Source organism: Varanus komodoensis, unplaced genomic scaffold, assembly GCF_004798865.1.
Source record: "Varanus komodoensis strain SLA01 unplaced genomic scaffold, ASM479886v1 scaffold5, whole genome shotgun sequence".
In the NCBI taxonomy this organism is placed as follows: Eukaryota; Metazoa; Chordata; class Lepidosauria; order Squamata; family Varanidae; genus Varanus; species Varanus komodoensis.
The window spans coordinates 12,057,354-12,084,014 of record NW_025336087.1 but is presented as its reverse complement, the minus strand read 5'-3'; the positions used below and the strand labels follow the sequence as shown (position 1 = coordinate 12,084,014).

At 41.4% G+C, this 26,661-nt stretch overlaps 1 protein-coding gene across 2 annotated transcripts in view; it reads left to right on the top strand.

Moving 5' to 3' along the window:
- The window catches only part of IQGAP2 (IQ motif containing GTPase activating protein 2), a 202,440-nt gene that overhangs the window by 156,363 nt on the left and 19,416 nt on the right, over positions 1-26,661 (top strand). The window contains exons 16-28 of one of the 2 annotated variants that reach the window (XM_044445916.1): positions 1,487-1,629; positions 3,520-3,690; positions 4,474-4,557; positions 9,073-9,144; positions 9,303-9,372; positions 9,520-9,728; positions 13,020-13,169; positions 14,781-14,944; positions 15,681-15,905; positions 17,693-17,833; positions 18,598-18,682; positions 21,574-21,806; positions 23,779-23,911. In XM_044445916.1, coding sequence (XP_044301851.1) covers positions 1,487-1,629; positions 3,520-3,690; positions 4,474-4,557; positions 9,073-9,144; positions 9,303-9,372; positions 9,520-9,728; positions 13,020-13,169; positions 14,781-14,944; positions 15,681-15,905; positions 17,693-17,833; positions 18,598-18,682; positions 21,574-21,806; positions 23,779-23,911 — 1,880 coding nt within the window. The remainder of the gene's footprint in view (positions 1-1,486; positions 1,630-3,519; positions 3,691-4,473; positions 4,558-9,072; positions 9,145-9,302; positions 9,373-9,519; positions 9,729-13,019; positions 13,170-14,780; positions 14,945-15,680; positions 15,906-17,692; positions 17,834-18,597; positions 18,683-21,573; positions 21,807-23,778; positions 23,912-26,661) is intronic. The other variant, XM_044445917.1, reaches the window with a different exon arrangement.

Sequence of the window (26,661 nt, the reverse complement as noted above, 5' to 3'; positions counted from 1 at the left end):
ACATTTCTTTGTACTGCGGGAACTCTAATTTCAGTTGCAAAGTAGAGCAGTTCTTTGCATAAATTTCTGGGCCTCAGGAGTTATTCCATACTAAGTTGTTTCTGAAAAGTTGCTTCTGGAGAAAGCTGGGCATTCCCAGAATTCCTGCATTCCTGAGTTGCACAACTGCATTTGTTCCTGCCTGCATCCACTCCTATAGTAGTGCCTTTGAGTGGGGCTGATATCTGTCTGTGTTTTATAAGGCACTATAAAAACTTTATGAACCCATAAATAAGGAACAGTTCTTAACCGTTTAGGACATATGGGAACGGTACTGTTAGGACAAAGCAGTGATTCATCAGGCCTAACATCCTGTTGCTCTCAGTGACTTGTTGGCTTCCTGTGAAGCATCTGGAGCAAGTAGGGAGAGTAATGAAGTGTCATACTGTTATTCGTGACTTCTAAAGTGTGCTTGAGGCATGACTTTGACGGAGGTGCAGAGCTACTATGAAGCAACAGCTTCTGCTATTGCTTCTGCGGAGAGGGTCTGTCCCTAATTATGCAACTCACACATAGTGTCAGCATCTCCTTGATACTGGTGGCTGATAGAAAAGATTCTTCCATATGACAATACTGGCCCTTCCCAGATCTGGTCCTTATTCTCTGCCTGAACAAGAGAGAGTCAGGCACTAAGCTCTTCATTTTCTGTGAGTTACATGTGGGAAGACTCACATTCAGTGTTAAAGCGAAGCTATGTCAAGAGATAGTTTCAGGACTCTCGGCACAGAAGGGCTTTCTCAATGCAGAATAGCACGTCCTAGTTAGGGGCCTAGTGAACAATCTGAGAACACCAGTTACTGCAGCAGTGCTGATGCTCAGCAGGTATCAGCCTGTTCAGTAATCCAGATGGGAGACCACTGGGGTCCTCATGTAAGAACAGGATGCACATACAGTAAACAAACCCCATAAGTAACTTTGGAGTTTGCACACAGTTTGGCTGTTGATACCTGCTTCCTCCAAAGCAGATCTGCTTACGTAACTAGCTATCACTTCATAACAATTTTTGCATATCTCAATGTAGCATATTCAGGCCCAGAAAATGGTGTGAATCATCCACAGACTGGGCATGTTAGTCCTTGCCACCACAGGATGCTGAATGCAGTGATGTAACATGTTACAGCTTTGAAAGGTCATTTTTAATGTTTGACAATCCTTTCATTTGATTAAAGTTTTCATGTTCTGAAATACTTGTAAAAAGTCTTGATTGCTTTCAGAAAGGCAATATAGAACTGTGATGAATCAATAATACCTTATGGCCATAATTCTAGGCAAGTTTTGGCATAAAGAATTCATACAAATGCCAGTGTAGCTGTTTGGGGAATGCTGGGAGCTGTAGGCTTTTTCCCTCTAAATTTGCATACATTACACTTTAAAGGAGTTTAAAGGGGAGGATGGAAGTTCTTGGGCTGTATTAAAGCATAACAATACTACTATTCAATACTTTTAGATCCTGATGAAGGTCCATGGATCAAAATTTTAATGGAAGGCAGCTACAGTTATTACTTTAATGTGGAAACTGGAGAAGATACTTGTGTCCCACCTGAAGGAGTTACACCAAAAACATCTTGGCTGACTGGTGAAGAGATTCAGGTAGAATATTGTTGAAGGAATGGATTAGTTCTTGTGTTCTTCCTAAAATGATGCTGCCATTAGTTATCACGAATACTGTTAAAATCCACTTAAAAAGACCTATGGACTATTAGTGCAGAATATAAGTTTAACAAGTAAATAATAAACTCAAAGAGTGTGAGGGGTGATGTTCAGTAACAAAAAGGTAACATTCCTTCATTCTAAATAAAATATCTCAGTGTATTATTTCTTTTACTATTTCCATATAAATGGTATTATTTTGAGGACTGTACTTCTGTATATTTAATCTTAATTTTCCATTCTCAGATTTGCAAATATTTCTTGCAAATGCAATGCAATGCATATTTAATTTTTCTCAAATATTAATCTAAAAATTTGTTCCAGAGGGGAAACTCAGAAATGAGCTATATGTTTTGCCATGTTTCTGTTTACAACATCCACATTTTAAATAGCGTTGAGGCAATTCTTTTGTAATTTCTGAGAGCTAGACAAGGCAGCTGTTCCATATGATTTCTTTTTAATTGCAAATTAGCAATATGAACTAAGTACTTAAAAAAACAACCTGATGGAATTGAAAATGCAATCCAGCAAACACATCCTCCTCCCATTTTAGTATCGCTTCCTTGAGCAGACTCCTGCACATACATCCATTGTGATAAAAAAAAATTGCAGTGTGCTGTGCTGGATTGTTATTGCTGTGTGGGGATGTTGAAGAAATTAACTGTGGAATCAAAAGAGTTTGTATTTGTTGAGGTTCAACGTGTAGATTCAGCAGCAGGCTGTCTTTCTCAAAGTCACATGGATTTTGTGGACTTGCAGGCTGACTTTTCACTTCTGGTGTCTGCTATGTAATTAGCACTAGTGCTCATATGTAGCCATGCAACTGTACTAATCTATGTTAATTAGTGTGCATTAGAGCTAATTTAACTAATGCAGATTAAGGCATTTGCATAAATGCATATTAGTATTAGTGGAAGTAGAATGACATTCTGATTTAAAATGTCAGATTCTGTCAGTAAGTGGATGACAGGATACTAGATGTATGACAATCTGTGAAACACAGAACAGAATTAACAAAATTCACATGTCTCTACTTTGTGTCAACAAAGGTTTCATGCATGTCTAGCTTGAGCTCTATTCTTTTCCATCAGCTTCTTATTCTGAGTTTTAGCATTTACATTCACAGGCTTAGAAGTAGCTGACTTCCTGTGGCAATTAAGAATTGCTTCCGGAATGGAAGATCTTGTTTATTAGAAAACAGCTGGAACTTTTGTGCTATGAACAACTGGCACAAGTTTGGATTGGTAGACAAACATAATGGTATGTTTTGTAAATAAGTCCATAAGTCCATGTTACTAGTAACATGTATGGACTTATTTACAAAACATACCATTAAGGTATGTGTTCATTACTCTATCAAATAATGTCTTCTGCAATAGCAAAGGATTGCTGCAAAAGCAGCAAATCTCAAATCTGAGTTGTGCAAGACTTTCTTTATGGAAAAAGCATGGACACTAGAGAAGCATGGAATTTCGGGGTATATTGCTAAATCATTTGGCAGCATCTTTAAAATAGGAGCAACATTGAATAAAACACTCTTGTGTGGAGTCCACAAAATCAGTGCAATTTTGATAGAATCTTTGTGCCAATCCATAGCAGAGCAACATGAATTTCAGAACAAGTGTTGAAATAAGGAACATGTTCAAAATTCTTAAATAAACATCAACAGGGACTTTAGAACGCAATCAAGCAGACAGGGGTGAGGAGTTGGACAATGTTAGGGCTTTGCTGGAGGTTGGAGTATAGTTCTGTGCTGAAATGGTTTGGCTTTTGCTTGGCTGTTTAGGTTATGCCTGATCCCTTACATTATCTGTTTATCTCCCTGCTTAGAATATTGTTGATCAAATTACATCAGATTACAACCGAGAACAGCTGTGGTTTGCAAATGAGGATCTGATCATTCAGCTGCAGGCTAAAGCAAGGGGATTCCTAGTCAGGAAAAAATATAAGGAAAGAAAAGTGTATCTCCATTCCCAGGATAAATCCATTATAAAATTGCAGGTACTGTCATTCACTGAACCCCAATTATTTCTGACTGTTAATGATTAACAAGCTAATAATAGAACTAGTCAAGTGTTGTACATACTTTAGAGCATGTCTGGTGTCATTTATTAAGAGGAAAAAGGCCACCCCAGTGACCTCTCATCTGTGCAAACCACATATTATTATTATTAGCTATATTAATGTATGGCTTCCATCTGCAAAAGCACACTTGAAGCAACTTATATGTGCACAAATCCATATTATATAACATGGATGTTGGGGAGAGAACCTAAATAAGGATAAATCATAATAAGTAAAATAATATGAATGAAAACAAGCAATATAAGCAAGAGAATGTAAAATCTATGCAATATGGAAGGTGTCCATCCACATTACACAAAATCTCCCCCATATGCTCCAGCAAAAATGAGCACTATGGAAACAGTCCACTACCACTGGGCCATAACTTGCCCAGTGTTCCGATATCTGCAAGATACACTGTGCAGGCCCTTATGCTACAGTTCTTCACAAGATATTCCACTTTTGAAGAACCATAAATGAGTAAGATCAGGCAAATAATAACTTGCATAAATCTGTACAGAATAATCTTAGAGAGTGCAATAGAGATCCATGAATGAAGACAGAGGTGTGTAATAGTGGGAAAGTAGAGCAGAGGTATACATTAAGAATATTAGATCTTCATTCAGTAAGTATTTTTATCTTACTTTTTGATAAAATAGTTCTTATAGTGACTTTGGAATTCATTATTGTCCTAATGTTTTGTCTTTTTTGAAAAAACAGGCATCCTGGAAGGGATATAAGCAAAGGAAAATCTACTCTGAAAGACTTAACATGTTGCAAAGAAATGTTGCTTCTGTTATCAAAGTAAGTACTACTTATATGTGGAGACCTGTGATTGTCTTCATCTTGTGCCTTCTTCTGTATGGAAGCTCAGTTTATTGGGAAGATGCAAGTATTTTGGGAGGGAAAACTATAGCAAGAGATACTTCCTGACCAGCTGATTGCATAAGATGATGATTAAATTGGAAATTGCATAAAAACACCAAACATTGTATATCAGGCTTCACACCATGGGTGAAAACTAGCATTGGTGTCATAGATTGTTTTGTATCTTGGAGAATTAGTTTAGTTAGAGAGTGTTGTCATTCAGTTAAGTCTCTAGATATCCACAAATATCAGATACCTAATTGGATTAATTTGCCACTTGGCACAATGTTTGTTCAGTCTGATAAATACATGCATTCTCTTGTTTCAACCCTGTCTATGATGTGTCGATTGCTGCATGCCTATGATATCCCCTGAAGGGGAAGCTTACTGCCATGTCAAATGGATTCCAAGGATAGATATGGAATTACATGCTTTGTTTGCATCAGACAGAATGCAAACCATCAGGACATTATCCATGTCCAACACCCAAGCAACCAGCCTGGTGGAATTATATCAAAAGTTATCCCAAGAGGTGAGATAGTCCTTCAGTGGTAAAGCATGGCACCATCTGGCTTCAAAGCCCTGGTTTGATAGTGAATTTGTTCAAGTAAAAAACGGAATGTTTATCAAACTATAAATCTAACCCTGATCTGAAGATCAATCAAGATCATCTTGAACAGAAAAAATCCTATAAACAGCTATTGACTCAAAAGGGAAAAAAAAGGGCCTGGAAGGAGAACTTGGTGAAACTGATTCAAGCAGCTAAATCTAAGGACCCAGCCATGTTCTGACAGTTGATAAGGATCTCTCCAGCCTGTGGGCCAGCATTGCCAGATCCCTATATTCACATAAGGGTTTGGGAGAAGCACTTTCATGACTTCATCATGTCCAGGTGGCATGGAATATTATGCTTGAAGATGCTCCACCTTGGCCCCTGGTTCTGACCTCAGAAATTTATTATCTAGTTACCCAGATGAAAATGGGCAAAGCTCTAGGCAAGGATTTGATCCTCCACAGGTGTTTCAAAACAACCTAGAATGGTGGGCCCAGTTCTAGCATTGTTATTTTCCTACACTGACATGACTAGATGGATTCCAGAAGAATGAGGGTGTGCCATCATTGTCCCTATATTCAAGAAGGGAAACAGAGATGATCCTGCAAATAATAGGCCCATCAGTTTATTAAGCAGCATTGGCAAATTATATGCTAGGCATCTATATAGAAAGCTTAAAGATTGGCTGGGGCAGGATATAATAGTGGCAGCGGAGCAGGCAGGGAGGGCAGTTCTACCATTGACCAATGTTTGGTTCTACAGCATCTCAATGAGAAATACATCTTGAACAAAATGACCTTGTTCTATGTAGCCTTTATCTTAAGGCAGCCTTTGATTTCATCTCAAGGGTTAAACTATGGAAGAAATTAGAGGCCACCAACATTGTTAGGCATTTGCTCCTACTCATTCAGATCCTACATAGAGATACTTCACTCAGGCCATCTTACAAATACTGTTCATGCCATCTTACAAATACTCATGCACATGCCATCTTACAAATACTGTTCCAGTACAAAAAGGAGTCAGACAAGGCTGCATCTGGCCTGTGTTTATTTAACTTCTATGTTAAATTCAGTGCTGGATGAGTTAAACCATACCAATTTTTTCATGCTCCAAAAGTTGTGAGGCGGCACATAAGTATTTTACTATATGCAGATGATGCAGCTATTATCTCAGTGGCTCCAATTGGGCTTAGAAGAGCATTGCAGAAGCTGTCTGCATACTTTAAGGAAGATGACCTGATGAGTAACTGTCAAAAAACCAAAATCATGGCCTTTGCAAAAAGGCCAAAAACCCAGTTACGGATAATAAACTGGTATAAGATTGAGCAGGTTTTCCAATTCAAATATTTAGGTGTAGTTTTTCAGACAAATGGCTCCACGAAGGCCCATGGTGAATATGTGACATGAAATGCCCAGAGGAGCTCTTCAGCATTAATACAATTCATGAGAATGAAAGGTGGCCACTCTATCCCTTTCGCCCTTCAACCGTACCATGCCAAAGTATTAGCTGAATTATTGTACGGCTCTCAATAGGGGCCTTACCCAAATATTCATATACTAGAATGTGTACAATCAAAATTTCTGTGGACAATACTGGAAGTTCCTAGAGATGTCTCCAATTTAACGGTAAGATTGGAGAGTGGCCTGACTAAAATTGAGGCTAGGGTCTGAATCACTATCCTTGTATACTGGCTCAGATTGTCATATTTTTCAACTGGTCATGCCTCACTAATTTTGCAAGATGACTTCAGATCTAATTGGATACTGCCAATTGAGCAGAAAATAGCTTTTTTAGGCCTCCACTTGTGGACTCTGTTAGATATGGCCTTTGAGCAGACAATGGGAATCATCAAGCAGTGCATTGCAGATGCTGAGAGACAGACTGATCTTAACTGTGTCTCAGAATTCTACCTCAGGGAGAACTACAGATACGTCCAGCTGCACCTTGCCTTGCTCAATTAGAACTTCATTAGCATAGAAGGGGACTGCAGGTGGCGCAGTGGTTTAAACTGCTGAGCTGCTGGGCTGGTTGATCGAAAGGTCGCCGGTTCTAATCTGCACAACGGAGTGAGTTCCCAGCTCCTGCCAACCTTGCAGTTCAAAAGCATGCAAATGCAAGTAGATAAAAAAGGTACCACTTTGGTGGGCAGGTAACAGCGTCATGCCGAGCACGGAGACTGTCTGCGGACAAACGCTGGCTCCCTTGGCTAGGAAACGGAGATGAGCACCGCCCCCTAGAGTCAGGCATGACTGGACGTAACATCAAGGGGAAACCTTTACCTTTAAGCAGTGCTTTTTTTGTAAAAAAAAAAAAAAAAAAGTGCCGGAACTCATGTCCAGGCAGTAAGCGCACACACCAATTCCAAGCCAAGCAGCTATCTCTCACTATCAGATAACAGATGGCAGACACAATAGCAGCCTGCAGCACTATGTTAATGATGTTTGCTGCTGATCTGCTATGCCAAAATCACTTGTTAAATCCATTGAAAAAAAGTGCCGGAACACCCTTCTGGTGCATTTTATGACAAAAAAGCACTGCCTTTAAGCATAGAAGAGCATTTATCTTGAACAGTCTTGATGGACAGTCTTGGCTGTGTTGGAGGAACAGTATAAAAAGATCCCCTGGTCAGAGCGCCTGTGGTATAGAATAGATGAAACCACAGAGCATGCCCTGCTGTGGTACAAAGTCTATAGGGACATTTGTGCTGCAAACATCTCCCCTTTAAGAAACCAATTTCTGGACAGTAATACATCCATATATTACTGTATGACACTAGTCCAGTATTTAGATATAGTGTTGTTAAATTCTTTGAAGCCTTCTTCTTTCAACAAAGAAGAATGTTGAAAGAGTATGAACCGATCTGCCTAGCTGTATGAAAGATAAAGTCTGAGGAGTAATATGGCTGATATGCATATTGGTCTAATACTGGCATTAAAATAGTATATTGTGCTAAAGTGTTTACCACTTGGAGTGGGGATATTGTATATGGCATGCAATTTTGAACTGACTCGGGAGTTATAGATTATTGAGACTGCTACTTACACCCTATAACCAATGATTAATATTTTCCTATATTTCCCCAATATTTCTATATTACCTTTTAATGTTATACTTTGATCTGGTCTTTGATCATAATAAAGTTTTATTATTACATTATCTGGTAGTAATCTAAAGAAAGGAAACCTCATATTTTTCTGAGGTACTTTTTCTAATTGAGTATTTGTTGAATTGTTTATATGGCACAATATTACTGAATAGCAAAAAGCTATTTGTGTTTTGTCTTTATCTGATAGCTGATATTGTGCATGTGCAGTTATAGAGCAAACCTGCAGAATTAGTTTGAAAAAATACTGAGCAAGCAGGGCTTTGCATAGTGAATAGCCTTCATGTCTATTTACATGTCTCAGTTTAACCTTTGCCTCTCTTCTCCAGTTTTTTGCTTCTTGTGCGCTACCTGCACCACGTCTTTGCTCCTTTTCATCCCTCTGTCATAAGTGGGCTTGTACACATGAGCCAAAGCATCTGATAACATAGCAACAGCTGGGCAAAGCTGAATTGCATCTGCAGATCATACTTTTCAGAGTTATAATTACCTGCTTGCTTCTTACTGTGGAGATAATTTAGAATGTTCACAATGGTGCAAAGTGCAGTCATGAAAAGGCTGATGAATTGAAGCTGAAGAACTTGCCTCTGTAATGAGTCTCAGTGCAGCAGCGTTACGTTCGAGTTACTTTTAGACCTGAATGTGACACATAAGTCAAAATTGGTGCAAATTGTACAAAATGATATGCCAGTATGTGGTTTATGAACACAGGATTTAAAAATTACTCATTTCAGAGAGAGAGAGCTAAAATAAAATTAGTTTTTAGTATTAAAACTTCTTTTTTGACTTTCAGATTCAATCATGGGTCAGAATGTGGCTAGCAAAAAGAGCATACAAGCAGCGGATGCAATATTTCAAAGATCATGTAAGGTTTTCCCCCAACCTCTTATTCCTTATTAATTCATCATAGATCAAGCATTGCTTCTTTATCATGTGGTGGACAAATGGAGAAGGGAAAAGATAGATAAAAACTATCCAGACTGTTTCCTGTGCAGTGATGTTAAAAATCTGGGTCTCTTTCAGGAAAAAGAAATTGTGAAAATTCAAGCATTCCTTAAGGCAAACAAAGCTAGGGAAGACTACAGAATATTGAGTACGTACTGAATAGTATTTTCTGAACATAAAATAATTTTCTGAGCAGGTGTGTGTCCAGTGTTGCAGCTGTTATGAGGAATTTTGGTTAGAATGAAATGGCTAATGCCCTTCAGATTAATTTCAGATTTGTTTGCTTGATTCACAGCTGGTTCGGAAAATCCTCCTTTGAATGTCATACGCAAATTTGCTTACCTCATGGATCAGAGTGATTTAGACTTCCAAGAAGAGCTAGAAGTAACAAGATTAAGGGAAGAGGTAGTCACAAATATCCGATCCAGTCAACAGCTAGAGAAAGATCTGAACCTGATGGATATAAAGATAGGATTGCTGGTTAAAAATAGAATAACTTTGCAGGTTAGTGAAATTTTTGATGACTTTGTAACTTAAGGACTGGTTTGTGAATTTGCTTCCCCACCACCAGCTTTTCTTTCTGTGTTTTAGATTATAAGCCTTCCAGCAAGGATTGTCTTGTTTCTTGCAAAATTTCTTGGAATTTTTTTAAAGAGTTAATTTAAAATATTTTAAATATAGTTTGAGGTATGGAATTTGAGTTAATATGAGCAATAAGTAAGAAATTCATTTTAGAGGTGGGACTGTTAGATTTCCTCAGCTGGACTCCCCAGACTTTGGCCCACTTTCTCTCTGCTATAAGTTTACCTACGCCAAGTATTCAGGTGGGCATCTGGGAAGAAGCACATTCAGGCAAATCAGTGAGGTTGGCTTGCACTCGTGCACTCACTCCGCATGCAGAATTGTGGTTCTGCACATGTGACTTGTGGACTTACATACTTTGCACAAAGAATTGTGTACTTTGTGCAAAGAAGTCATCCATGTTACTGAATGTTCACATTGATCACAGCTTGGCTTTCTTCCTGGCCAGAGCCAACAGTGGAAAAGAAGCCCAGAAAGCATAATTCAGCCAGATTCTGGCCCAATCTTCACATCATTAGCTAATACTCCACTGAAAAAGTGGTTGTGACTTCCCTGCAGTCTTTTGGACAATCCTTACCTGCTTCCTTATCTTAGTAGCATGTGCGCGTGCACACACACACACACACACACACACACACACCAGGAGAGTGGGGCGGGGGGGATTGGGTAAATTAAATAGATATGTCATTTGGAATCCTAAGGTTCAACCCAAACCATGAACAGTAACATCAGCCACAGCAGCCCTTCCCCCCATCCTTTGTAACAACATGGCCAGTGTACTAGAATTTTCCTGTTTCAAAGTCGTCTTCTTTGAAATGATGACCATAATTAGGGTTGGCTGCCTCCCACCTCATGCAGAAGCAAGACGAAAGGTTGGTCTATGCTGAGGATGAGATAAGGGACAGCCTAGAGTCTACAGATATAATCATAGGAATAGCAGGCATAATCAAGGGCTTCAGCAGGAGGATTCTCGGTAATATGATGAGCAGACTACTTAGCAGCCTGGCTGTTCTATTCTGTACCAATTGGAAGTATCTGGACCATTTTCAAGAATAGCCCCATGTAGAGGGCATTGCAATAGTCCAAGCAGGAGGTCACCAGAGTGTGGATTACCATTGCTAGGTTCTGCCTGTTCAGGTAAGGAAGTAGTTGATGGACCAGCTGAAGCTGGTGGAAAGTGCTCCTCACCACAGCAGCCACCTGAGATTCCAAGGATAGCTCTAGCTCAAGGAGCATTCCCAGACTACACACGCTATCCCTTTGGGGGTGTGCAACACAATCCTGAATAGGGCAAATATCACTCCCCTGGGCAGATGACCTACCTACCAACAGTTGTTGTTAGTCGCAAAGACGTGTCCAACCCATTGCGACCCCATGGACAACATTCCTCCAGGCCTTCCTGTCCTCCACTATCCCCCAGAGTTCACTACCAACAGTACCTCTGTCTTATCTGGAGCAAGCCTCAATTTAGTGTCCCACATCCAGTCCATCACTGTGCAAGAACTTATTCAGGACCATCACCACCTCACCTGGGCTGGATGAAAAAGAAAGGTAGTACTGGAAGTGGATTTGTGCACAGTTGTGAAGGACTAGGGAAGAGAAAAAGGAACACAGTAGCACCATTCAGAACACTGAAAATGTGGGAAAAGGGCAAGAGCATTAGAGGAGGCAATATCTCTACTTGGCAGTGTTGAACTGACAGTTGTCAGTGCTTCTCCTGTTCAGCACACACCCATGTCCCTAACAACCCTCCCCCCCCATGCACTTTTGTAAGTTTCCCTTTCAACTGCAAGTTGTGTAGTTCTTTTTTTTTAGAGTAGCTACTTCATGTAACACAAATTTACCTTCATGTACTTTCTACCCCTTAAATTTTAGCCAATCCCACCACTTTTTTCTTCTCAGCCTTTAGTGTCATGAAAATATTTCCAGCACTTAAAAAAAAACCCTTACAGGGTGCCTTAATGGGGTGGAACAAATGGGGTGCCCACACCAGCAGTACTTATACCTTTTTCCCATAAAGGCTCCATTTACTGTGTCCCATGCAGCTGCCATCTCAGAACTTTTAAAAATTTGTTGAGGAAATGTGTGCATGTCCACTGAAGCACAAGTGACCACAAGAGTAACTGCTCAGAAAAGAAACTGCAAAAATGTGGGTGGTTTAGTAATACCCCTTTCTGAACTACCTAGAGACATGGGGATGTGACAAGTGTCAGCTCAACACTTAAAATCCAGAGTATCACATTATTAAGTGGGGGGGGGTGCACCCCTTTGATGAACTTACTGCTCTTGCCTTTTCCCCCCATTTTGGCGTTTCTGAATTGTGTACTGGGACCTACCTTTCCCATGCTATTATATCTCCCTGGTCCTTTGCAGGCTGTGCACAGACTAACCAATGTATAGCTTCATCTTGTCAGTTTCCTTGTGGATTACCTACTCTATTTTGGTGCCCTCACTGACAGCTGCAATATACAAGAAAAATAACCAGGAAAATCTATACATATTGAACAGTACGTTGTGTTCAATATACATATTGTGCCAGTGCAATTGCAAAAGAAATGGGAAAATAACTTAAAATTACAAACCTATTTGCATATTCCCAAAGCACAAGAAAATAAAAATGGTTATGAACAAATGATAGCTCCTTATATTGCTATATTGCATCAGTGGAAGGAGAAGCAACTGGTAAAGGAGGCTAGAGGCAGCACTGACAGAATTGTGAGGAGTGGCATGGGCTTTTTACTAGCTTTGCCAAGCAGCTCTAGGCAATCTTGGCAAATCATGATAAAATTGTTCTCTTGGGCTTGGACAGTATGACAACCCACCATAGGTATTCAGCAACCCTGAAGCAAGCTATAGGCACTCCATATGGTTTGCATATGAAAATTAAGTCGCCTACGGAAACCATGCCAGGTTCAAATGACGTAGTAACCCACTATGGCTGGCTGCTGGTTGCCATTTCATGTGAATCCAGTCAGAGCCTCTTCTTCCCCATTTTCAACCCCAAGTAAAACTGTCTTTCATTCCTTGTTTGGAACTGCTAAACTCTAACTGATAACTCATCTTTTTGAAAAAGATGTCTAAATATTATCTGGCTGTAGCAGAGGGCTACAGTCACCTAAATGTCCTGTCTCTAATGTTAGCACATTTTTACGGTTCTTGTGGACTAGCAGTTCTCATCTGGTTTAGCATTTACATTCTCCTTTTTCTTTGTAGGATGTTGTGTCACATAGCAAGAAGCTGAACAAAAAAAGCAAAAATCAAGTGGAAGAAATGGTCACTGGGGACAAGCAGGGCATCAAGGGCCTGAGCAAAGAAAGAAGAAAAAAGTTGGAGGCCTATCAACACTTGTTTTACCTTCTCCAGGTGAGTAGTCTGGTGGTTTTGGTTTCAGATTAAACATTCATAACTTGTATCTGCTTGAAAGATGCTAAATTCCATTCTTCGTGTGTGGGAGAAAAATGCTACACAAACCAATGCCAACAAATACTCTTTATTCTTGTTTGCTAGATAATTTACTGTGTAAATGAAATAGGAGCTATAATTTGTTGGCAATGCATTAGAAAAGCAAAGTAAATCTGCAAATCAAATTGCTAAATGGATGGATTTTGAACAGTTACATTGTTTTGTTTTAACATGGTTGTCAGTGCTCTATGGCACACCAATTAACAATCACACACACCTTCTGCTTTCTCTTACCTCAAAGGCTGTTCAAACCTCAATGAAAAAATTCTCATCATGTCATTGATAAAATGCATGTAAAACAGAGAGCTGAATTGTAAGAGCTACAAGTGGACAAAACTGCACAGAAGGGGACTCTCCCACACCCCCACCCCCACAGCAGCCCCCTTTGCCCACCTCATGGAACTCTCTGGAAAAGGGTGGTATAGGGAATAGGTATTGCTGGGGAGGAGCAAATTAGCCAAGGCCAAAACCAGGTAGAAGCACCTTACCCCAGGCAATCCTGCCACTCCAAACAACCAATCATGCCACCCCATCCATGACAACTGACTGACCCTCAGATGCAACTTCATTGACAGTAGGAGGGCAAGTCCCCTTTCGTTGACTTCCTTGTGCCCAGGGTTGTTAGAACCCAGTGCAAAGCAGGGGGCCTTATCATTTTGGAGTGTGACTTGCTTAACACATTCCACACACAGTGCCATAGCATTGGTTTCTTTTTCCCAGTTGTTTTAATTAAGAATCAAGCATCCAGTCAGTGGTAACGCTATAGTTTATGAGCATTTGCAGCTGTAAGGAGAAAAGATAGCTTTTAGTCATTGGAAAGAAGACTTGAATAACAGGGATGTTTAATCTGGCAGGAGCAAGGAAGGCTGCTTTTCTGGCATGTGTGTGTAAGCAGGGGTACTTGGAAAGGAGGTTTAAAAAATGGAGTGTTGAGAGCGGCGGGTGTGTACTGAGACTAGACAGGGACAATGCTGGCAAAAGATTTTGGAAGGCATTATGTGGAAGATGCTTAGAAGCCAACTACCAGCACTGGTGCTTTTCTAAACTGATGGGATGTTTTGCGCAAAGCTAAGGGCATGGCTTCTGTTTGAGTTGAATCCCTTTGAAGTAGCCTGAATTTGTTAATGTGAACTTTAGGGAATGCTGTAATCACTTCCATAGTAGCTATTGTTTTTCAAACAGCTTGACGTCCATTAGCATTAATGGCATCTGAGCTAATGAACCTGATCATTACAGTTTTGCTTGCAAAGGGTTTCACTCTCATAAATGCATTTATAAGAAAGGCACCCTGTAAAACAATAATTATGCTATTAGGCACTTTTGGAATCATTTTTTTTACTATGGTACTTAACAACCTCCTATAAGGGAGCTTGCAAGCTTGAGTTTGTTCTGATAAAAATTCAGATGCATTAAAGATGGTTCAGATTTCTCAGTTCTAATAAAGTAGGAAGTGTAAAGCCTTAACATTTGAATTAATGCACCGTTACAGTCATTCTGATATTCTTTCTATAGACTAATCCAACATACTTGGCAAAGCTGATCTTCCAGATGCCCCAGAATAAATCCACTAAATTCATGGACACAGTCATCTTCACATTGTACAACTATGCTTCTAATCAGCGAGAAGAATACTTACTTTTGAAACTGTTTAAAACTGCTCTAGAAGAAGAAATAAAGTGCGTATATTAAATGGGCAAAGACCCCCATCTTTAGCTTTTCCTATATCTTGTTTGCTCAGACAAAATTAGGAATTGTTCAAGTTTCTTCTAGTTTATAGATGCATTGGTGTTTGCCATTTTTGAGAACTGAATAGTAAACTAAGTTAATATGTTTGTTCATATTAACATAAAGGATCAGTCTGTAAATCCTGTTAATCTTTGTTGGATCGCTTGCTGTATCTCATATTTCTGTTTGTTTCAGTTAGATTGGTTTTGAATGGAATAATGTTGTTAGAAAATTGTACGTGTTCTGCTGAATGGACAAAATGCAACAAGCCCTTATGTTTGCTGCATGCACATTCAGAAGTCACTCACAAAGGACAGTGCCCAAGGGGGCACTTTGCTTCCACCGCTTCTATTGACACCCCTGTTTATACTGTTCCAACAAGTGAGACCCATTGCTCAGGGTGGCCTGGCTCAGTGTCATTTAGCATTTTGGGGAGTGAACAGAATGCTCATATCAGGAATGGGACAGGTCACTGGAGCTCAGATGGGGGAGCTCCAGTGACCTGCCATGATCCAGAAAAGGGTTTTTTGCTTCCTGCGGGCTTCCTAAATTTCTATTGGGCGAGCAGTCCCATTTGCTCAGGAGATTCATTAGAAGGTGCCACATATTTAATGGCTCCACTGGATGCTGCCCTTAGGTTTCATATTATCAGTCAGAATGTAAAAAGAGATTCTTTTATTTCCACAGTTCCAAAGTAGACCAGATTCAAGATATTGTCACGGGAAATCCCACTGTTATCAAGATGGTAGTCAGTTTCAATCGAGGTGCTCGAGGACAGAATACTCTGCGTCAGCTGTTGGCCCCAGTGGTGAAAGAAATTATGGATGACAAATCCCTCGCCATCAACACAAGTCCTGTAGAAGTATATAAAGCATGGGTAAACCAATTAGAAATGCAGACTGGAGAGGCCAGGTAAGTGCAACATAAACAGGTAAAAACGAATTTAATTCCTTTATGTTGTTTCTGAGAGCAGGAGAAAATAGGTGAGAGCAGGCAATGAGAAGAATGAACATATATTTATGTATTGTATTTAGATGCTTCCTTTTTTCCTTAAGGAACTCAAGGTGGCTCACATAATCCTCCTCCCCTTCCTCTCAGTCTTAACCTCACAGCAACCCTATGAGGTTGGTTAGGCTAAGAGTCACCCCCAAGGCACTCAGCGAGGTTTGTGCCTGAGTGGGGATGACAACCCAGATCTCCCAGATCTCTAACCACTATACTGTGCTGGCTGTCAGTTGTAGTTATACAGGGCTGGCTCTTCCACAGGGCAGGATGAATCCCCTACCTCAGGTGGCAAAACTCAACAGGCAGTGGGTTCTGTGTGCAGGGAACTTCAGGTTCTCAGCCACTCAAGCTGGCTGTTTTCCTGCTGCAGCACGTGTGCCTGGCACAGCCATGCATTGCCACCCACTTGCCGCCTCCCTTGGAGAACCCTTCTGAGTGGAACATCAAGTGGGAAGCCCCACTAGCAGTTTAGAAGAGTGGCCAGCAAAGCTTTTCCTGGCCTAAGTGCCCTGCTTTGAGGCATTGGGGGGGGGTGTGACTGTGGAGATGACCTGCAGTGCAGCAGCCTCCAGGGCCACATCTGTGCCGGTTCCTTTCTCTCAGGAAGAAGCTCTCAAGTGAAGCATAGAGGGAGGAGATGGCCTGCTGCCACTTCCATCATTGAGAGGAGGAGAAGGAGGACAGTGACTCCTGCCCAGGAAACTGGGAGGAAGAAGGGGGACAGACAGTCATAGTCAGAATGGAGAGACAAGAAGGCAGTGGAGGGAGGGGGACAAGAGTGAGCAGTGGCCTCCATTATGGCTGTTGTCATGGCAAGGATAAGTGAGCACCTGCTGCCGCCAACATCACTGTGGCCAGGGATGGAGAGTGGGGTAGAAGAGGCAGTCGCAGGGTGGGGAGGTAGAGAAGAGTGGGCAGTGGACACTACCTCCATCATTGTTGCAGAAGGAGGTGGGTGAACATCACCAGAAAGAGGAATGAAGAGAAGGCAGCAGCACGGTTTTCTGTCTCTGACAGTGGGAGGTGTTGCACCAGCTATTTATCTATGTAAACCAGCCATGAAGTGGACTTGCTAAGTAATGGAATCTAAGACTTTTAAAACATCAGGACTAAAAAAGTGAAACTAGCTTAAAACAAGACAGTACAATTGGGTAATATTAGGCACTGGGCTTCATTGTATTGCCATGGGTCGCTTTAAATGGTAGTGTATTTCTCTTATTTCAGAATGCAGTGGGTGGTGCATATGGGGACCCTACTGCTCACCCTTGAGTTGGGCCCTTGATTTCTGCACCTAGATTCTACCCTGATGGCATCCCTACTTTAGAAAGAGTTTCAAAAATAGATTGCATTCAAATAAAAATGAATAGTCTTGTATATTATAAAATAATAAAAGTGCAGGCATTCAGTATAAGGTCTGGATAAGTTCATAGAAAATCCTGTATAGCTCTTTTGAATCCAGCAAGAAGGCATCGGAAAAACAGGTTGATAAAATGTCTAAATGGATTAAAATTTGACATGTTTCAGAAATGTAACTTGTCCTTCTCTAGGGGCAATTAGGAAAATTAGGTATCTTAATTCTAGGACTAGGTCATCTTAGTCACTGAGCAATCACAATACTTTTTACCATATTTTTAAATGTACCATTTGAAAAGTGGTTCTTGTTTACTGTGCTTCCTTTTCTCCCCTTTTTGCAGCAAATTACCTTATGATGTAACAACAGAACAAGCACTGGCACATTCTGAAGTAGTGAATCGATTGGAGTCCTCAATTCAGAGCCTCAGAGCAGTAACGGATAAAGTCCTAGCTTCCATATTCTCATCTCTTAATTTAATGCCGTAAGTGCAGGAACATGGGAAAACCTTGGTGGATCAGACACGTGCTATCTCGCACTAGCATTCTCAAAATACTTGTACAAAAGAGAGTGGTGGGGAGATAAATATAGATATGCAAGATCTTTTATATAGCATTCTTATATTGACTGGGTTCAGACCATTTATAATCCACACTTAAGGGCTGAGCATGCATTGATTATGGGTTGTCATTAAACTATGAGTGGTTGTTGAAAGATGGATTATCATGTTGTCTGAATTCTGTTGTGCAAATAAGCTGTGGCTTGTTAACCACAAACTATCCAAAAAGAGAACTCACAATTTGCTGCTGTGTTGTGCCATGGTTTGTTATCTCAGCTGGGTTCAGACATCACAATAAACCACATTCTAGCAACAACCCACAGTTCAATGACAACCCATTCGCAAGCCATACTCCATCCCTCAGTGTGGTTACTATGTTACCTGGTTATTTTCTCAAACTACTGAGGTTAAATATGCTTTAATTCATAAAGGCACTTCATCAGCAGAGGGAGTATTCACTCTGTATCACCAAAACCAAATACTTCGTATTTAATACGCTTTCATAATGCAACTTTCTTTTGTGTGATTCTTTATTTTGTTTTAGTCCCATCTTGTTTACTTCTACAGTTTCTAATGATTCAATGTTTTGTTTTGGGTTTGTTATTTTGGTTTTGGTTGACTTGAATTAGTTGTTTTTCATCCTAAGTCTCTCTCCATTATTTTTCTTTTGCATCTGTTTTTGCATGTAGTTATGGAATGAGATATATAGCCAAAGTTCTGAAGAATTCGCTCCATGAGAAATTTCCAGATGCAACAGAGGATGAGCTATTAAAGGTAGATTTGAGGGGGTTATTTGTCAGCATCCTTTATTCTTTCTAATTATGGTGACAAGGAAATAGCTTAGCACTGGGGAACAGGTATGGCAGAGGGATAGTGAGATGGCGCTTAAGGATTCTCATCATTGCTACTGAAAACTTGACAGTTTATATAGAATATTTTCTCAGTGAGGGTTATACAAGCTGGCAAACTTCCAAGAGCACATTTCTTTCTCTTTTGTATAAGTTGTAACTTTCTCCCAAACTTGTTACATATCCAATTAAATATTGAGCATTTAGTTCCTTAAGTATTAGGAGCTTGAATTGACACCCATGCCCAGTTTTTTCTACAGCAGCTTAAATGTGGTAGTGGCTGGGCTAGGGAGAGGAACAGGATCGTAATGACACTTCCCATACTGGTAATAAAATAGAGTTTAAGCACTAGTGTGAGGGAAGCAACAAAGATGTTCTCCTGGGAGACAAATGCCTAATTGTATATAAGCTGCTGCTTCTTGTAGATTTGTGCCAGTAAGCACAAATCTACAAGCCCAGTAAGCATTTAGCACAAAGCCCAGTAAGCATTTTAGTTTGAATTTGGCTTATCTACTTAAAAACAATAACAATGTTAAACTTTAATAGTAGCATTAGAACAAATAAATGAATGCGTTTTTCCATTTGACATGTTTTGAACATGATTGTGCAGTGTCTTAACACTACATGATTAAGGGTGTAGTGCTTGACTCAGCTCAGAATATTAGTGTCAGTAATGTCTTGTTTTCTTAACATTCTACTGCATTTGAAAATCTTACTCTAAAAGGCATTTTCTAAAACTTTGAAGACTACACTGGCCCTGTTACAGTAAAGCCAGTTTTGCTTGCATTCAGCAAATAAACAAAAGTATCAGCTCTGGTAGGGCTTATAGAAGAAGGGTGAAATAAGCAAAGGCATACAAATGTTCCCTGCCCCTATTTTAAGAAAAAGCAAATCAGTGACACATCTTATTCTTTCCATAATCTCATAGTAATTGGATTTTGCCTCTAGTGACAACTCCTGTGAAATTGTACTGTCTGAGTCAGTTGAAAACTGAGATCCAGTTCCCAAATTTTCCAAGAGGAAGTATCCTTAATAACAGAGGGTGAGAGTGTCTTCATTAGTGTCTCCTCATCACCAGTCACCAGTTAAATTCTCAGCAATCGATATTGCTTCCCTGAAAGTTTTATAATACTGAAGAAAACTTCACTCTCTGGGCATTATTCTTACTGAAGAATACTGATGAACACAGCAGGAATAACTTCCAAATTAGCATGCATGGAACCAGATAAATGACAAGTCTTTGGATGTGGAAGCCAGATAAATAGTATTTCAGTAAGCTTTTACTTGTATTCAGCAATCTTTTGCTTATATTATGTGAGCAAAAGTGAGCAATGTCCACTTACTAGCTCCAGAACAGAATGACCAAGACATAACATTCTGAGGCTGAACTAATATCAACAATAAAAAGCCTTCACAGAGGGTATTCCTTCTCCTAAAAAGGATGATAAGCATTTCCATGGGTCAAGGATATAAATAGATGTAAATTATCCAAAAAGCACAGGAAGCATTTTTTCTAGACAAGAATCTTACTGTGCACTCAGAATGTCTCTGTTGAAGAAATTTACATGGCTTTCAAATGACACTGTCATTTTTCTGTTTTTGCCCAAAATTTCTAACTACTTTGGCTGTTTTTTCCAAGTTAGTAAGGATTGTAAAACCAACCCTGGGTAGACTGCACCATTATCCACCAGTGTGATTGCACCATTCCACTTTTGCTACTTTAGGTTGCCAGAGTTAGTGTAATGTCAGTAAAATTACAGCTGATTGGGGGAGGGGGGACCCTGCTGGCCAAAGCTGGTCAGCAGGTCAGGACAGGGTGGCTGGGCTCTCCATATTGAGTGGCTCAAAACTTCAGCATACGTCCCAGATGTCCAAATCAACTCCTGCCTCTCCCCTCAATGGTCCACTTATAAGGGGAAGGATGGCTCAAGGAGCCAAGAAAAATACTGCTTCGTCTTAGCAGAAGAAAATCCACAAAGGCTGCATACCAGTGCAAATGCTAGATAGAAGTTCCACTGTGTAAATGACCAACTGAAATCCCAGCAGCTATAGGTAGCAGGTAAAAAAAGCCTTCTCCATATAAGTGGCTTTGGTTAAAGGAATGCTGAATCTTTTAGCAAACGCAAGACTTTTCACTGTTTTTTAAGAAAAATGGAGATGTATCACCAATTTCTTGTGAGAAGCAGCCCAATTTGTCTCTTCCATTCTCAAATTCAGATAAAAAACTCAGGGCAGTACATTCAGTAAAATGAAATTGGGGAAAATATATGGGGTTTGGATTTGGACAGATTAAAAAATGAGAATTTGATGAGTCCTTTAGAACTAGTTCCTGAACCTGGTGCCCTCCAGAGGTTTTGGCCAACCCAGCCACTAGCCATGCTGGCAGGTGCTTATGGGAGTTGAAACCCAAAACATCTGGAGAGCTTCAGTGGAAGGATCATGAGTTCTCTTTGCTTATTCTCTCTCTAGGTATACAAATGTATTTATATTGTGTGAAATGCAAGTGTCCCCTGCGTCTAGGACTTAGTTGCCAGAAGTACTGAGAGAATTCCTGGAATAATTGTTTTCTCTGTAGTGTATTTTATACTGTTCTAAAGCATCCATACTGTTTTTGGATATGACATAAAGCTGTATGAATCATAAGTTTGACCCAATAAAGCTTTTGCATTATCCCTTGGCTTCTGTAGCACCACCAGAGCTTGTGTTGTACAGCCAATAATGGTTTTGTTTAAGGAGTGTTAACAGTTGGGTAGAATCACATCTGTAAAATAAAGATACCAAGGAGAAGATCTGTCTAAAAATGTTTTTCTCACACAGATTGTTGGAAATCTCCTCTACTATCGTTTTATGAATCCAGCCATTGTGGCCCCTGATGGTTTTGATATAATTGACATGACAGCTGGAGGCCAAGTCCATTCTGATCAGAGGAGAAATTTAGGTTGTGTGGCCAAAGTCCTCCAACATGCTGCCTCAAATAAACTCTTCGAAGGAGAAAATGCACATCTCTCATCAATGAACAATTATCTCTCTCAGACATATGAGAAATTCAGGTCTGTACAGAAACAAATAGTACAATAAACTGTGGAATGGACCTAATTCCATGGGTAACCCCAGTAATGAAAAGATCTAGGTCTCAGGTCTACAAGACAAACAAACAGCTCAAATGTGCATATGGTAATTTAAAATGTTTCTGTGTGTGTCTCCAAAGGATGCAAAAAAAATTGGGGGATGAAAGCAGAAGACGGTGAAGCACACGAGGGCAACAACCCAGCTAATCCAGGGGGGGGTCAGATGTAACAGAGAACACCAGCCCTCTGAATCTTTATTTTAGCATGTGCCTTTGGACAGCAAGGTGGTAAGGCAGATGGCTTCCAGAGAATGGGGCTCCAAATGGAAGATTGGGACTCCAGCCCTGGGCCATCCCTAATACGACTTCTGAATAGACCCTTGCTTTAGGTGTAGGATGGATTCATTTGTATCCACCTTTTCTGCTGCAGATGATTTTGTATGCTGTCTTCTGTATGCACACATCATGCCAACCTATCTTGACAATAAGACATAGTAGTTGGTGGTTCTGCAAACAACTTAAAGAGCACCCACCAGATGATGAGTGAGTTGTTGGCCCCTCCCTTTCCTCTGGTCCTCCCCCTAGGTATTCCAGGGGGCACTGCAGCGTGACTAAATAGTCTTTACTATATCCTTAGCAATCACAAACCACTTCCAGCTTACAATGTCTTTTATCCCATTCATCCCTTTCTTTCCTTAATAAAAATCCCCAATTGACTGCCACTGATAGTCCCTTCAGGGTTCCTAAGCAGTTGCTTGGAGATGCTGTCAGACAATCGCAGGAAATGGCAGATATCATGCTGAAATGTTCCTGAGAAAACTGCTCTTTGGCCCAAGTAAATTTACTTGGGCGGTGGTGGGTGGTGTCAGAGCTATCCTTGAGTTACAATAAGTTGTAATTTTAATAACAACTGAATGAAAGAACTTCATTAAAAGTGGGTTGATATAGTGAAGAATGAAGTGGAATATTAGACCAGCTGTCAGTTGCTCAGTTTCTTGCTTTATGTCACATCATTTGATATTTTTGTTGGAAACCTTAAGAGATCCTGGATTTTGTTTAATTAAAAAAACATTTCTAGCCTACCTTTTGACCATATGGTCTTCAAAGTGAGTGTAGAACACATGATATATTACAGCTGCCATAATGGTAAATATGACTGTTGTTGTGTATATATCATCTGCATTCTTAACTTTTAAAAATAATCACATTGCAATAGACTCCAAATATACCAGGTATTTTTTTTCCTGTGTCATTTAGTAAAAATGGAAACTAGTATCTGGTTCAGTGGAGTTGCCTTTTATGGAACTCATGACCATTGACAGCTTCTTATCTGAATTTGAAGGTTAAGATACAATTGGAACTGTAGACTGTGATCCGCATGCTATATGTGGAATAGGATTGTTTCCATCATTTGTGCAAGTCTGTTGTAATAGTTGGATGGCTGCCATACACTCAGATGAAGAAGACAATGGGAATATAAAAAGGTTACATAAGCATGGATGTATCTAGTTAAATGCATTTATAAATGGACTCAACATTTGAAAATCCCTATAAGGTGATGTGGTATTCTTGGCAAGGACCTGGTAATGTCAGTTATAATTTTCATGGATTTATTGTTTATCCAGCCTACCTCTATAGGTGTTCTAGTCCACGGTTGCATGTCTCCTTTTGGCTTCTTCTGGCTAAAGTGAATCTGCAGTTCTGAGCTACTACACCCTCAACCAATAAACATTATAATTGACACTATCAAACCCTTATCAAGCATACCACAGTAAGGTAAAAAAACAATGTGCAGAAACTGTTCTGCTGATTGATTATAAGACTGAACCCTATGCAAATGTACCGAGCTGCTTTCAGAAAACTGGGAATTGGTTAGCAGGCTTATTATTAAGTTTGGATTTTGGTTAAGATAGTGGTATTATTTAAAACTTGTCTTCCATTTTCCCCCTCTTTAGGAATTTTTTTCAGGCAGCATGTTGTGTTCCTGAACCTGAAGAAAAATTCAATATTGATGAATACTCGGATATGGTGACTCTTAGCAAGCCAGTGATATATATTTCTATTGAAGAAATTATCAACACTCATTCAGTAAGTGTGTGCAAAAGAGAAGCAGAAAGCTTTGAAACAGCAACTACTGAATCATAAGGGATTTTTTTGAGTGGGAGACCAGAAGTTTCAAAAGTAAACTAATATTCTTCGTCGTGGCCTCTGTGCATCACACATATGGGTGCTGCACCTGCGCAGTGCCTAGGCTGGAAGATTAAAAAGCTAACGGTTTTTGGTGGGAAAACTCCCCTCCCCTCCCCCTTCGTCGTATAAATAGAGCGGAGTGTCTGCCATTTTATTCAATCTTTGCGACCACCGTTCACTTTGCCTCGTGCCTGTTAACGTCCTCGCTAAGATCTTGAGTCCTTACTGTTCCTAGTTTATATTCCAAGTTTGTATACCCCTCTCTTTTTCTTCTTCTCAAAAAACAAACAAACAAAAAAACCAAAAATATTATCTTACCCTCTATCCTGTCATCTTTTCTTCTTTTTCCGCGATGGCGCAGCGAGCGGCCTTTTGCAAATGCACCGCATGCAGATCCAAAATGTCACCTGCGGATCCGCATGATCTATGCCTCCTCTGCCTCGGCGAGGGGCATAGAACCGACAAGTGCGGCCATTGCTTGGCCTTTACCAAGCAAGCGCGGAAGAACAGGGAGAACCGTCTCCGCAAGCTCCTCTGGGACCAGGCCTTGATGCAATCGGACCAACTGCTCTTACGGCCTGGTTCCTCTTCAGCCGCACTGCCTCCTCCACGCTCCACCCCAACTGTGAGTGCTCCTCCGAAGCGTCCCGCTTCCACCGCTCCTCCTCAGCCTCCTTCGGCTGAAGGCACTACTCCAGCGGAGACCCAGGTGCCGCCTTCTTCCCCAGCCAAGAAATGGGAGAAGCGCAAGCACACGGGTTCGGATAAGCCTTCCACTTGTAAAGTTCCGAGGAAGGAGAAGGCAGATAAACCCGCTCACAAGACCAAGAAACCCGATCGCCCCAAACACCGGGGCTCGGGTTCGTCTGTTTTTTTTGGTACCGTCTGCCACCACGGTACCGACCTCTTCGGGACCGGCCCTGCAACTTACTATGCAGGTAACACCGCCGGGATCCCCCAGGCCTCTCATTTGGCCTGAGAGCGTGCCGACCCAACAAGTGGAGGAGCCGCTTCGGGAGTCTATCTTTGATGGCGAGATTAGAGACTCCCCACTGAGGGAACGGTCTCCGACTCCAATGCCCACGACTGAGCCACCTGTGGAGTCACCTTCACCTCCAAGGCGCCGCAGCCGCTCATCCGAACACCGGGGTGACGAGTGGAGGATGCATGGATATGGTGCCTTCCCAGACTGGGGCGGCTATCAATTTTATTTGTACTACCCTTGGGATCGTGCGTCTCCATCGGCCCCGAGAGATTTGCCTTCGACAGCCAGGCATGTGGAGAGGGGACATCCAACCTCCCCAGAAACGTTGTCTTCGAGCGACCGTCCACTTTATTATCCGGATTCGGACGAATCCGAGGTTGACTCTACATCCCCCGATGTAGCAGTCGTCTCCCAAGGACCGGCGTCGCCCGATGAGCCACATGTCTCCTTTACGGAGCTCATGTCCTGCCTCGTCCGTTCACTAGAGATTGAGGCTAGTCAACAGCTGGGCCCATCCACGGATCGCTTCTATGATGTTATGAGGGGAGAACAGTCCGCGGCCATAGTCCTGCCACTTATTATCACACTTCGGCAGGCTATGGTCCAATCCTGGAATCAACCGGCCCAACCGCAAGCGACCTCCCATCGGTATGAGGCCATGTACAGAGTTCTGGAGGACAACATTCCATTCCTGATTCACCATCCACGCCCGAACTCTGTTGTCGTCGAATCCTCCCAGGGCAGGGAGTTCAGGGGACACATAGCCCCTCGCGACAAGGAAGGGAGGAAGATCGATATGCTCGCCCGCCGAGTCTATGCGGCCTCTGGACTCGGCGTGCACATATTGAACTATGAAGCAACACTGGCACGTTACCAGTATTTTATTATGCAAAAACTGGATAACGTTGCTTCCTCCCTTCCAGACCGCCAAGCCGAGCTTGCCAGGGTATTCATCAAGGAAGCTATGCAGGTAGCAGTGCAGCAATTATCTACTGCACAACATCACATAGATACCAATTCGAGAGCTCTCGTGAATGCCATCTCGCTGCGCCGACATGCATGGCTTCGTAATTGCAATTTCCCCGACGAGATGAAACGAAGGATCGAGGAAATGCCATTCGACGGTACCGGGTTATTCCATCAGAAAACCGACCGCAAGTTAAAAGCGATACACGAATCGCGTATGACCGCGTGCCGCATGGAGCTTCCTCAACAGAGGCGTAAGTGGCAAGGGCCTTGTTCCTCTTACTGTCCACAATTCCACCCTCGGCAACACTACCAACAAAGACAGCAACAGCGAAGACAACAGCCGCGGCAACGTTTCCCCCAGGGCCGGCGGTGCTTCGACACTGACAGACGTCCACGTTGACGGTCCGGGTGAACCATTCTCTCTCTCCCCACACCACCTTTCCCTCTCCCTTTTGGGGACCGGCTCCAGGGCCGACTCCCCATTTGGGAGTCCATTACATCTGATAGGTGGGTGTTGTCTATCATTCAGTTCAGATATAGGATAGAATTCGATGTCGTCCCTCCACCGTGTCCTATTCGATTTACATCTTCTTCATCGGTACTGTGGGAAGAAGTCTCTCAGTTGCTTCGCAAGGGCGCGATTCGACAACTATCCCGCTCGGAGGGATTGCACGGATTCTACTCCAGATACTTC